The sequence below is a fragment of the Seriola dumerili genome, unplaced genomic scaffold (genome assembly GCF_002260705.1).
Source record: "Seriola dumerili isolate Sdu_G_001 unplaced genomic scaffold, Sdu_1.0 BDQW01000331.1, whole genome shotgun sequence".
In the NCBI taxonomy this organism is placed as follows: Eukaryota; Metazoa; Chordata; class Actinopteri; order Carangiformes; family Carangidae; genus Seriola; species Seriola dumerili.
The window spans coordinates 11,900,769-11,914,327 of NW_019174586.1; the positions used below are offsets into that span (position 1 = coordinate 11,900,769).

The 13,559-nt window shown below is 37.4% G+C and overlaps 2 protein-coding genes across 5 annotated transcripts in view; both read right to left on the reverse strand.

Annotated features, from left to right (window-relative positions):
- The window catches only part of LOC111232600 (transmembrane anterior posterior transformation protein 1 homolog), a 28,819-nt gene extending 20,837 nt beyond the window's left edge, over positions 1–7,982 (reverse strand). Inside the window, exons 1-3 of the mRNA XM_022760185.1 lie at positions 7,793–7,982; positions 4,566–4,696; positions 2,206–2,324 (exon numbers count right to left, since the gene is read on the reverse strand). Of these exons, the coding sequence (XP_022615906.1) occupies positions 2,206–2,324; positions 4,566–4,696; positions 7,793–7,982 (440 nt within the window). The remainder of the gene's footprint in view (positions 1–2,205; positions 2,325–4,565; positions 4,697–7,792) is intronic.
- Positions 7,983–10,919: 2,937 nt separating this feature from the next.
- LOC111232721 (LIM domain-binding protein 2) overlaps positions 10,920–13,559 on the reverse strand; it is a 99,587-nt gene continuing 96,947 nt past the window's right edge. For all 4 annotated transcript variants that reach the window (XM_022760356.1, XM_022760355.1, XM_022760354.1 and 1 more), the window contains exon 9: positions 10,920–12,916. In XM_022760356.1, coding sequence (XP_022616077.1) covers positions 12,686–12,916 — 231 coding nt within the window. In that variant the 3' untranslated portion in view covers positions 10,920–12,685. The remainder of the gene's footprint in view (positions 12,917–13,559) is intronic.

Genomic DNA, 13,559 nt, shown 5'->3' on the forward strand with positions numbered 1-13,559 from the left:
ATGTGCCTTTCATACTGTATTAGCCTGATACACAGGATTAAAACTCAGGGCCAGGGAAAGAAGAGAAGCTTCATTTCTGATAGAAAACCTTGTTAGAGAAGCTGACTGCTGAGTAGAATCTAGCCAATATGCTTCTGTAGAGCAGCTGGGGATTTCAGTTTTCCTCTCCCTTAAATATTACTGCAGAGAGATGCCCTCAAACGAGCCAAATCAGTTCCAAACTGCTCCAGAAAAGCTGCCCAGTGACCAGCAGTGGAAGATCTGAATTTAGTAGGCAGCCCTCCAGTTTGAGCATGTGCAGCTGTATCACTGACAAGCAACACCGTGATGAGAATGAGCATGCACTCTCAGCAAACCTTCCTTGGATGAGTTTCGAAAAAAACAAAACAAAAACAAAACCCAGGACTTATGAGGAACCAACATAGCTGCTTTGCCTTGGAGAATGGGACATGATGTGCAGTGCCAAGCTGTATATTAACAGACACAATGGAGATGAAGAGAGACTGGTGAATAAATGTGGAGGCCGGTTCAGGACAGTGATAACATTAATGAAGCCCTGGCAGGCCGGTGGGAGCGTACCTGCTTCTTCTGCAGTAGGGGCATGTGCGTGCCCTGCAGGGGGGGAGGAAGGCAAGGGGAGAATCAGACAGATTCAGAGAGGGTGAGGTGGGTAGGAGGAGAGGCAGCGCCCATCAGAAGGGGTGGGGGACAAACGCCTTGTAGCTGTACTGCACCGCTTTTTAAATCCAATATTACATACTTTTTAAAAAGTATAACTGCTTGACATTTTGGTTAATGTGTATTCAAAGTAAAAACTATTGTTAATAAAAGCTAAAAGCTAAAGCTAGCTACAGAGTATTGGGACTGGTAACAACCAGTACTTTTGTTTTCTAGATCTTCTGTATTAACTCCTTACTTTTAAAGACCTTGAAATATTATCAGATTAATTCACAGATTTCCCAGAAATGTACAGCAAAATCCTGAAGCCTGAACTAACAACAGTGCTTTCCTTTCATCTAGACAGCAACATAATCCTGGTTAGAGCTACATCACTAATAAGCCGAACCTGGACTGTTGGGATACAGGAAGTCATGGACAGAAACCAGAGTCAGAGTGGCTGGAGGGTTTATGTTTATCATACATGGAAGAAAAAAAAATATAAACTCATATACCAAACAGAAGTGAGTCAAAAAAGCATCTATTTGTGTGTGTGTATCTATACATATGATAATCTTCATTCACATGATGCATATATTGTACATGTCTAGATTTTGTCTTTGCTTGTGAGTATGCTTTGTATCATGATAATGGCAGTCATTATTTCAGCTAGCATTTTGGCTAACCCTAACTCCAGACCAGAATTGACAAAAGAATTGCTCACATTGCATTGGGAAAAAAGTTATATATATATGCACATGTACAAAGAAATGGTAATACCAATTAATGTCCCCACTCGCACTCTCAAATTGATTTGCAGTTTCATAGGTCAAAGTTGAGCCACACTGAGGTAAACAACGTGAGATTCATCACTTGAATCTGGAATTCTGGTGTGGCCACAACTGTACAATTCTCTACTTGCCAAACACAGATGCTGCTGCATCTGGGAGCGTTTTAATAAACACAGGGAACCTGCATGTGGAGTGTGATTGTATTTAAAAGTTTTGTACAAATGATCAAATGGAATAAAATTATTTTGTTTCCGAACAAAGATGATAAACTGCTTTAAGTCCTTTCCTAAAACATACTTTTATCTGAGAGCTTTTCCTGGTTTTACCTTCCCTTGAAGTGTTTCATTTCTCTTAAAATGACCCTGTACTGGGTCTTATGCTCCTGACTGTTTTAATTGTTTTATCTGTTCTCTTTGCTTTGAAATGTATTGATTTCATTGATTCTATTCTATCCATGTCTTTTTTTAAAAGGTGCTCTATAAATAAAGATTATTATCGTTATTCTTCTCATTATCATTATAAACTATCAGGATTTTGACAATGAGCAAGACAGTTGCTGTAATTGTGCAGCCAGCACATCTGCAGGCTTGTACAGATGTGCATTTATACCTGTAGCTTGTGTGCAGCCGTGTGATTGAATCTTATATAGGAGAACCCAAAGGTTTATTTTAAGTCTCTATATAAAACTGTGGACATAATTGTACGGTATGCGCCCATGTGGCTGAGTATGTGTGTTTGCGTGTGTTTAGGCACTGACCTGAAACCACAGCATGGCAGGGTGAGGAGGCGGAGCAGAGCCAGCAGCACCCTGAGGGGCAGCAGGGTGAAGACGTACAAGAAGGCATCCACACACAGGAAGAAGCCAAAGATCATCAGCTGGAAAAGTCACACAGCAACACCTCTGAGTCAAACGTGTGAACAACAGGCAGTAAGCAAAACCTCCAAGTTAAACAATGATCATAAGTTGGAAAGATACAGTATAGCCTGCGGACACATTTACTCATCATCTGGAGAGAGTATTTATCTGTGTCAAACAAGGACAAGACCTATAAATACAATAAGACGATGAAAAAAGGATGCGTGAACATCAGATGGAGAGATTCACAACAGTTTCTTCTATAATTTCTTTCTGAAAAAGTAACGTCTCTTATTTTCTTCACACACCTTCTGTCTCTTTTCCATCAAAGGAAAGAACTAAAAACCAGACCTAAAGCCAATTACGTAGCACACATACCTTCACAGTCTCCCATAAACGAAGAGTCATTGCCTTGTCATTTTTTTTTTTTTTTTTAAAAAAGGAATATTTTACAAGAAATAAATTTAAGCCATCTGAGGTTTTCTTTCTCCTACTTCTGACTGGAAAAATATGAAAGCACTGAGGTGAGTTTTGGTGGAAGCTGGTGGGAGGGTTTGTCTCTCATTGGTGGATTATTCTGAGTGACTTTTCTTGGGGCCTTGTCAGGTACCCATGAAGTTGGTTAGTCTGCTTAACATAGTAAAGTCACTGAGGTCTTTTATGTTTACACACATTCCTCTCCTGCCCCCAAGGAAAAGCCAAACCAGTAGGAGCTGTGTTGGTATGGGCTCGCTTGTTAAGACTTATTTCTTCTCAGAGAAGGTCCAGTCAACTCTGAAAATAATGTACAAAGACCTTTACACAACATGCAAATACACAGGATAGCCTCAATACCCTGATTGTATATTTTTAATGCATAATTATGCTTTAATAAGTTTGGCTTCATTTACTTTGCAGCTTCTCAAATGTGAATATTTTCTGTGTTGTGCATAATAGAAAACTAAATATATTCTGATTTGTCACTGTTGGTCAGAAAAGACATGTAAAGATATCGTCTTGGGCTGTGAGGAACTAAAATAGGCATTTTTCACTATTTTCTGATGGTTTATAAAAAAACCCACATAATTGATTAATAGAGAAAATAATTGGCAGATTGATTGATAATGAATTAATTGTTAGTTTCAGCTCTAAACAGGTGTTTCTATTATTTTGTCCATTTTGTTGAGTTGAACATTTTAACTTTTATGAAGGTAAAATTTATTGCAAGACTGTTTTCTTAGGATGCTTTTGTTTTAGTTAGGGGTATCAAATAAACTTGCAGCTAGTGTATACAGGTTATTGACAGGTAACACTGAGAAATGTTCCTAGAAAGAGTTCACAGGTCAGATCCATCCACATCTTATGAGCCAACACTGCCACCTGTTGACTCATGGGAAGAACAACAAAAATATACTGGTGTCAAGTGAATCAGGGCAAAATAAAATGTTGTTTTTACATAGTACTGTTATATATAGTTCAATCATAAGTACATTTTCGCTGTGTGTGTCATTGCAACAGTGTTTGTGTGTGTGTAGTTGAGATTGCAACTAATCATTTTCTTAGTGATTCATCTTTCCATTATTCTTTTTAAAAAATAATCACTTGGTCGATACAGTATAATGTCAAGAACAAGGACAAATACATTGTTTAGTCTTAAGTTGTGTTTTAAAATTACAAGCTTAATGTGACTAAATGTTCATAATCAAATATTCCATTTGTTACAATCATGTAAATCTTAACACTGAACAACTTTTTAATGGATTGTTGGATTCACTTGTCATCTCTATGCTTACACACTGTTTTCTTGACATACACACACACTATCACAGTTTTACCTGTTCTGTTGCTTTTATCCTGATTCTGTTGTAATTCAAAACCCTAACCAGGGACAGAGGCTGTAAATTACCTTCAGCTACTGTAGATGTATACATTACATCTGTTAGATTATTTTTCTGTATTCTAACAATGTTTATCTGTATGGTCCCTATTAAATAAACAATAAATAAATAAATGAAGAAAACAAGGAACTCTTCACTTATAAAACTTTAACCTGCAGAAGCTTTGGGATTTTTACATGTGAAACGGAAGGAAGGACTGAATTAACTAATCAGGTTCTTACATCATACATCCTACAGTGAGACTCTAAAGCTGTCAACTGACTCTGAAACAGTTGTAAGCTGATTCTTGTGGTCTGTAAACACCTTCTGTGTGCTGCTGGGAATGACAGCTGACAGATGGAGATAGCTGAAGAGAAAAGGGGTCAGCTGAGGTTGATACACTACCTTCTCCAGTTCCTTGGGAATACGCATGCATGTGTAAACTCTCTCTCTGCGCTCCGTGTACTTTGCCTCATTGTGTTCCAGGAAGTATCCTCTGGTGAGCTCTGCGCAAATGAAACGCGCCAACGACGGATCTGGAACAACATGAGAGCAGCGGTGTTACCACAAGGCCATTGTCTGCAACAATTACAACGACAGCTATCATCACAATGAGAGCGCCAACCTTTGGAGAGTCATACTGCAAAATGAAAACAGGAGGAAACTTCTCTGAATGATAAAAACTGGGGGTTTAACTGTATTTTTACATCTTGTAAAAGCTGACCATGCTAAATCAAGTTCTTTGTCAAACACAGTAGTTTTTTTCATGGCTAACTAGACCCTTTGTAATGAGGAGAGGTGACAAAGACAGTGATTTTAACTCTGGCATGGCATGGAAAATAATATTGAATTCTGTTATTCTGTTGACACTGTGTGAATTCACTTCAAAGGAAACAATGATTAAGAGAGGAGAACAGAGCTACAAAGTAAATAATTAATAAATAAATTAACAGAAATTTGATCTAAAATAACTTTCACAATAATTGTAGATTGTAGTAACAGAATTTGTATTTTGGACTGTTGGTTGGACAAAAGAAGCTTTTTTAAGACGTCATCTTGGGCTCTGTTTTTGAACATTTTGTAAATAAAACAGTTAAACAATTAGTTGAGGAAATAATCGGCAGAACAACCTGCAGTAAAGATAAAGAGAGTAAAATAGAGTAAAGAAATAGAGGGATTTGTAGCCGAGTAGCTGATTTTGTTGAATTGTCTCAGTCTGAGTGCCCCCATACTGTCTTCGCATTCTTTCCACTTGACTTCAACCCGTGAGAACTTGACAGATATGTCATGCTTCATAAGCTGAAGACAAAGATGAGCTCACTGTACATTAAACATCTCCTGACCTGGCGGTATAATGTTGGCTCAACTCGCAACAGTTTTGCTGTTAAAGTCACATGGAGAGCTGGAACACGCTGGGGTTCAATGGGCTCAGAGCAAAAAATATCCCATAGGTCCAAGTAAATTTAGCGTTTTCAGTTCAATTGTACATTTGACCGCCTGTGCAAATTTGCATCTTATCTTGGCAAGTGTGTTTAATATTTGTACTTTATACTGTCCAATATTTAATAAGTAGTGTTTGCCTAATGTGAGATGTCCCCTTTTATTGGTCTTGATTAGATGAATTCACAATGTGCACAGGGTCAAATAAGAATCATTGGAATCTGCAGGTCACATAAACTATACAACAGGTGACCCAGTTAGAAAACTCAGCTCTATTTCTACTGCAGACCGTTTTATCAGACTTTATCATATGCTTTTCTTTATTGTTGTTACCACACATGGTGCCTCCACAGTCTTTAGACATGGTTGTAAAGTTTGATAGCTGAGATTTCAGTGCACTGTAATCTGTGACCAATCCGATTCTGTGACGTTAGAGGATTACATGACAAGAACGGATCAACCAGATATCAACAGGTGAGAAGTATGGCTGCAACTACCTACTGTTTTCATTATTGATTAATCTGCAGATGATTTTTCAATTAATCATTTTGTCTACATGACCATTGTAATATTCCAGGACCCAGGGTGGCAGATTTAAATGTCCATGTTTGGCATTTTGTTTGAAAAATTAAAGCAATAAATAATAAATTATAAAAACAGATTCCAATTAATTTTCTATCAACTGATTAATTATTAAATAAATTGTTTCAGATTTAAACTTAAGGTTTCTGCTGTCATAACTATCAAAACTGGTGACACTCGTTATCTATAGGGATGTTTTTTTTCCTTCACAACTATGAAAACTTGTGATTTGTGATTCAATTATTTGTTTTACAAGCTAAAGGTGGAACATTTGAATGTCTTATTTTAACCCAACTAACAACGGCAGAATCCAGACATATGTAGTTCATCATCATATATGATGATGAAGCCTCACAGTGGAGATGCTGGAGTGCTTGGTAAATGTTTTGCCATTAATGCCATTTGTGCTTTTGCTGTTTCTGTAGGGGTTCATTAAGGTAAATCAAAAACTTTTGAAGGCAATTTTGTAGCACACGGACTTAAATTTAATTCCAAAAGTTTCTTACTTCTTAGCAAGTGCATAGATTTATTGATCTGTCAGTACTTCCCAGCTGTATATATCAATTATGCCTAATAATAAACTCAATTAACCATTAAACAAAACCCTAAACCTGGAACGCAGCAGAAAATGGATGGATAAATGTAAAACTCTAGATAATTTTAGAACTCTTTCATATCTTTAACTGTCTTTTTTGAGGGTTAGGGTTACTACTACAGTTTCTGCTATCATATATATGTATATAATATATCCGACCCTCTCTGTATCTATGGGGTCAGTTTTTTTTCCTTTACAGCTATCAAAACGTATAGCTTTGTCTAAACACTATAGGGGCACCAATTTTGGTTATAGTTAGTTAGTGACTATGCCATGCACCTACAAATGCCCAGCCCTCCTGCACTAAAACAACAACAACAAAACAAGCCTCTTAAAATGATTCATCCACAAGAACCCATCAGAAATTAAGGATGTTTTACTAGTGTAGCCCTTAGGTCTCACCTAGATCACGTAACAGACATAGTCGTTTCTCTTTCTATAGCTAATGGTGATGTACCTTAACTTGTGCAGTAGTAATATAGTTTATCTGAAATTTTATGTAACATCTGAAAAGTATGATTTTATAGACACCCTGAGGTGAAATGTGTAGTTAAATACTGTAACAGACATGTAGATTACAGATTGCAAAGTTTGCTGCTCAATGTTTTTAAGGCAGCAAACTTTAGACATTACTACTAAAGTAGCTACCGTAGATAGTGAGACGGAAGACCCAGAGCTAGTTTAAAAGAACTACTCTTTAGTGTCAGTCACATACTTGTTTTTACAGGCAGGTTTAGTGAGAAAGAGACAGATCATGATTAGTTAATCAAGCTAGCACTGACTGTAAACAACAGGCGGTGACAGCTCTCGGCTCTTTACAGTAAACTCTGAAGGTTTTCTAACTTTTTTAGCTTAAATGTTAGGGTTATCGTTAAACACCGTGTTAATGAAGTCGCTGCAGTATTAATGCTGAAGTACGCGGTGAGAAAACTAAAGTAACACACTAACGGCGTCTATCGTTTGGCAGCTGTAACAGTGGGAACGTCAGTAGTGGCGGAGGGGACCCAACGGTTACCTGCTGAGAGCTCCCGTTGCTCCCTCCTGACAGCGCTTATGTCGTAAACTCCCAACGTTTCCGGTAGTCCCGGATTTAAACCGATTTTGCCCGACTTGTGCAAATCCTCCCACGGTCGTTTCTGTCTTTTCTTGAGCTCAATTTCTGCTTCTTTCTCTTCTGACAGCTCGGTCCCCGACAAGTCCGCCATCTTTAATTTGGCCGCCGCGTCGCCCCGTGCAACGTCATCGCAGTGTAGGTAAAAAAATAAACGACGTCATAACGATAACCGTTACCAGGTAGATTCAACGATTTATTAAAAATAAATAAGAAAAGATTCAATGGTTGATTAAAAGTACACGAATAAAGATTAAACCGTTTATTAAAAATTAATACATAGTCAATAGTTTATTAAAAGTGAAGATTCAATAGTTCATTAAAAATATATAAAGATTCAATAGTCTATTAAAATAAGATAAATACAGGTCAAAGAAATAATACTATAAAAGTAAAGTAATAGAAACTAGAAGTAAAATTTAAAGGAAAGTTTGTCAGGATTTTGAGTAAAAAATTTTAAATAAATAGTCAAAATGTTGACATAAAATGTCAAAATTATGTGATACACATTCAATACAATTACATTTCTTATAAATTTCATAATTTTGACTTAGTAAGTCAAACTTGTTTTGGTACAATTGCTTCTGTGAGTTTTTTTTTTAAAATAACTTCTGTGCTTTAATCAGAAGTCATATGCATTATTTTGAGAACAACAATTTAGTTCTTTTACTTTTTTCTGGCTAAATTTCAAGTTGGTAAAGACACATTTAGTTAGGTAACAAGCCTCATTTCATGGTATTTTCAAAAACATCAGGCGATATTGATTAGATACATTTTCCTATGGATACTATTTAGAGACTTGTTTTTGTTTAAACTATTTTTGTGAAAGGTAAATCTACCCAAACCTAAAACTGAACTTTTCATCTGCACACCTTATGAGGTATACTTTGCCTACACTTGTTATACGGCACAAGGATCTTATTTCACCAACTCTAAGGTGGGCAATGACCTTATTTTCAATGTACAAATGTTATCAATAATAATAATAACAACATAGACAAAGAAAATCCCACATGCATGTGGATAGAATGGACAAATTCCCCTATGTAATTTTTCACAAGACTTGATAGAATATTAGAGTAATGATAATTTAAAAACACATGATATATTCATTTGAATATACAGTATGTATGATAATAATATAATGTGCATATATTTCTAATTATGTTGTGGTTTATTTTTTATATACTGTTTGCCCCTAGTATCACATTTTTTGTGGTACATATGTTGTACTATTTACTGACATCAATAAAAATGTAAAAACAGCAACAGTAGAAATAATAATAACGATAATTATTATGATAACAACAATAATAATGTTGTTTTTTTTAAATTAATGAATTTGGCTTTGCAGTGACACTGAATTGGTCATAAAAGCCTTTTGTTATTGTATTTTAGTGTCTTATGTCTTATGATGTCCTGGAGGAAAGAGAGAGAGGAATAACATGTAAGAAGAATGACAGAATAATTGAATGTTGTTGCAGTACCATGTCCTCCACTTGGTGTCGCCAAAGTTCCATCAAATTGTCTTGGATTTAAAGTCTACCCAACAACAGCACTGAGGCCCATTTCTACTGACTTATCTGGAGAACTTTGCTGAGGAGGACACAGAGTCCATACATATGTTCATGTCCCAGGTTTTAACTGGTTTCTCATCTAACTTGCTGGTTGAAACAGGCCCCGACATGTGAAGGGATGAACACAGAGAAGATGTATTAAATTAAGTCTAGATCTTATATAATATTTTACATCAAGCCTCAAAATTTTAATTTTAGGCATTGTTATCCAACACTGACATTTAGCTGCTCATCCAGCTGGTAAACAGTGTCAGCTACCTGCAAGTTATATGGGCAACACATTAAAGGTTAAATCCACAGAGATGCTATCAGATATCAGAATACGATCAGTACGATCCTTAACATGTGTAGTCATGTAGTGACCTTCATGTAGTGATTTCCCAGCATGCTTTCAATAACTTCCAAGGTGTAGAGAGGAAGGAACATGAACGTGTAGTTTAGTTGGTTTAATCAAAAGTGAATGTAGGTGCATATAAATGAACCCAGTGAGTCAATTAGTATTTGAATATTCTGAACGTGGCATGATTGTGGCCTCGTATTCAAAACACACGCACACGCAGTCTTGAGACTGCATTGCATTCTGGTCTATTGAGGGTTCTTTCAGTGTAAAAACTTCTGTCTTATTTCTGCCTCTTGTGCAACGAATGTCTTTAGGTATGATCAATAAATGGCAGCAGAAAATGACAGCTGCGGAAAAGAAGCTTTTGCTTTATTACTCTGAGCAACTGACGCCAAAATCTGAGGCTTAGATTTGATCACTGAATCATTTTTCTATTAAACTTCATCACAGACGCGGGAAATATTTGGACATAATTTCCAATAATTTGGTTTCAACAGATAGCAACAAGAAAATATAGAGCACAAAACAACACTTTCAGTCCAGGTATGCAGTTTGCTCGTGTAAGATTTCTTTTAAATTGAAGCTGTGAATGAAACTGTGTCTTTCTGGAGATCCACCAACCACTAGATCTCAATGACATCTGCTCAAGATCCCACAGAGATCAGATCAACTGACCATTCTAGCAAAATTGTATTTTCCAATTGACAAAAATATCTCATCACAAGTCCACTTTCTAGCTGTTTCTGGAGTTTTCAGTCATATACAATTATCTTCCACAGGAGATGCAGACATCCAGTTGTCATGGAGATGTAGATTGTATATTTTTCTGAACACATCAAGGACTTTTCGCTCGTGGTGGACGATGACAATTTTCATGACAACAGGGCAACTCCGTCTGTTGAGGAAGGTCGTGTGATCCGACCGAAAGCTATCACGTCGTATAGACCTTGTGGTGAGATTGTTTTTGTCAACTTCTGTTTCCAAGGTTACAAATGAACTTTCCACTGAGTTATCAAACTATTCAGAGTGAACAGATATTAGTAAATATTAAAAACAGACGGAAAAAGAGCCGGTCACATGCACACACGATGCATGTAACCAAACCAAATGTAACTCCTTTGTAAGCACGGTTTATTGGCACACATAATGGTAAAGCATACATACCAGACATCAGATATGACACTGAACACCTCTGCTATATAATGTACAAATGGTGTCTAATAATACTAGGCTCAAACATATTTAGAAATGTGTTAGCTTCCTTACAAATGCACAAATAAATACCCATAAGATCCAATTGTATAAAGACATCCGTCGTTGTCTTCTTGCCCATTTTCAAACAAAAGTCCAACAAAAGAGATCAGGGATATAGTATCAATTCAATTAAAGATTAAAGAACAATTGTGAACACAAATACAGGGATCTCAAACCATTTCTGTGGGGTGGATGGGATTTTATCTGTGCGTCGTTTTTGAAATGTAAAATTGGTTTCTTCTTATGTCACAGAATATACAAGAAATATGATTGCGTGACTGTGTGGCTGTTTATTAAATTTGTGGCTTTGGTTCTGCACTAGCTAAAGAGGATGGGGAACACTTAGAGTTTGGTTTTGACTGAGGCAAACCAGCGTCCATCCAAACCACCCTACAGAAATATGAACCTCCTGTACAAAACAAAACAGCTGCCATATCCAAACTGGTTTCAGTGGCTGATTTACAGTGGACAAAATAGATTCCACCTCTATTTACAGAGCTACAAACCTTGTAACAGTGTTCCCAAACTGATGAACCAAAAAGGAAAATCAGACTGATGCGTTTTTAAAAAGTACATGTATCAAACAAAATAAAAATCCTATAAAATCATGCAGGAAAAGGCTTTAGTATCAGTTTGGGAGTAGGTCGTTAAAGGGAAAGAAGTCCAATTTTCAAGGAGGGGGAAAAATAAAAAATCAACATTAATGCATCAACGGGAGTCGGCAAAGTTCACATACTGATCGGCAAAATTACAATGTGATTGCAAAGGATTCTGAGAGAAGCAAAATACCAATAGACTACGAACACAATCAAACTGGTTTGCATGAAATCACAATCTGTGACGACCGCAGTAATGTGGAAAAAACAATCCTAGGACCCGATCTTCCCTCATTTGAAAGGAGTCCATAGTGGTAGAGAACTTTTATTTCCTCTTAATTGGAAATGGAAATAAACAGCAACAGCAGAAACAAACCCAACAGCCGACTGAATTTTCAATTGAAAATGCAATTGCCTCAAACAATGTTTCATTTGTTTCCAATGTGGTTAGACGCTTCCATTGGCTCTGTTGGCTGTTAAAAAAACACCTTGCCTTCTTCACACTGAGCTTGCTATTTTTTTTTTGAGACATTTTGTTTGTTGTTTTTATTCTTCTTCTTTTCTTTCCATTGTCTATTGCCAGCGTGATGACTTGTGACCCGCAGGTCAACCAATCACAGCTGTGGTATTCCACCAGACAAGAGGTTTGTGACTGAAGGTCCAAGGAGGAGAATTTGATCCGGAATTTTCCATCGCATTCTTGAAAAAAAATAAAATAAAAATGCCTACGCCTTTCTGTTTTTTACATTTCGGTCGCATACGACTTGTATGCGTTTCTTGTCTGCGGATACTGCTGTGCAATGCTGCCAGTTCTCAGTGTTCTCCAAGATGTTACAGTGATTCATAGAAGAAGAAAATATCCAGGACGGATATATTTTGGCTGGACATGCCAGCAATGAGTTTGCAGACGGGGGTTCTGATTCAGTACAATGTTATGAGGCGTAGAAGCACTGCCCTCGGGGGAAGGGGAGAGGTTAAAAAGTCCGGTCCACATGGAGTCAAGGATCTGTTGTTTTCCTCTTCTTTTGTTTTACTGTGAGGGCTGGGGAGCTGTGCTCTCAGGCTTGCTGTCCTGGGCGGCGGGGGGTTTGCTGCTCCACGGGGCGTTGTTGCCCAGAGCTGGGGAGCTGTTGAAGTCGTCCTCGTCGTCCAGGCCGTTGGTGGCGTCGTACTGCGTATTCTCCAGACGAGTGATCAGACGCTCATCCTCGTCCCCGAACTCGCCGCCCATCAGGGTCGGCTCGCCCACCACCATCACGTCCTGGAGAGAGGCAGAGACACGGAGAACAGATTTACAAACTGAAAAGGAAAATAAAACTAATGTTCTTGTTTGTGGGTACACACTTTTTAAAAGGTCACATCGTGTTGAAGCTGTGCTTTTTTTATTACGCTCACAGTTGCACAAGAAGAAATTTATATTACTTGAATGTTGCATTTCACATTAAATGAAGTCACTGTTCTGATGTGCGTCAGCTTTTCAGGGACAGAAGAAAACTGCTTTGTTTTTAGCTAAACCACCTTCAATTTTGAGTTTATCCAGAGGGATTTTCAATGAGTTTCTCACACAGCAAAGTGTGTTTTTTCTAAGAGTGTAGAATCAAAAATATCAGTGATGACACCTTAGTAAGATCCATCCTCTGACCTGGGCTGTGGAGCACGATCTGAAGCTACAGTGAAGGTGGTGGAGCTTGCTTTTAAAATATTTACCAAACATGTGCATCCAAGTTAGAGAGCACATTTCCATGGTCCACTATTCATTCCTTACCTATAAAAATAAGTACATTTTTAAACATATCTTAAAGCATTTACTTTCGTCCCATTGATAACCAAGCTACATTTACAGCCTGCGTAGCCACATATACATACATATACAGTGTAGGTGGTAAAGAAATTACACACTTGTG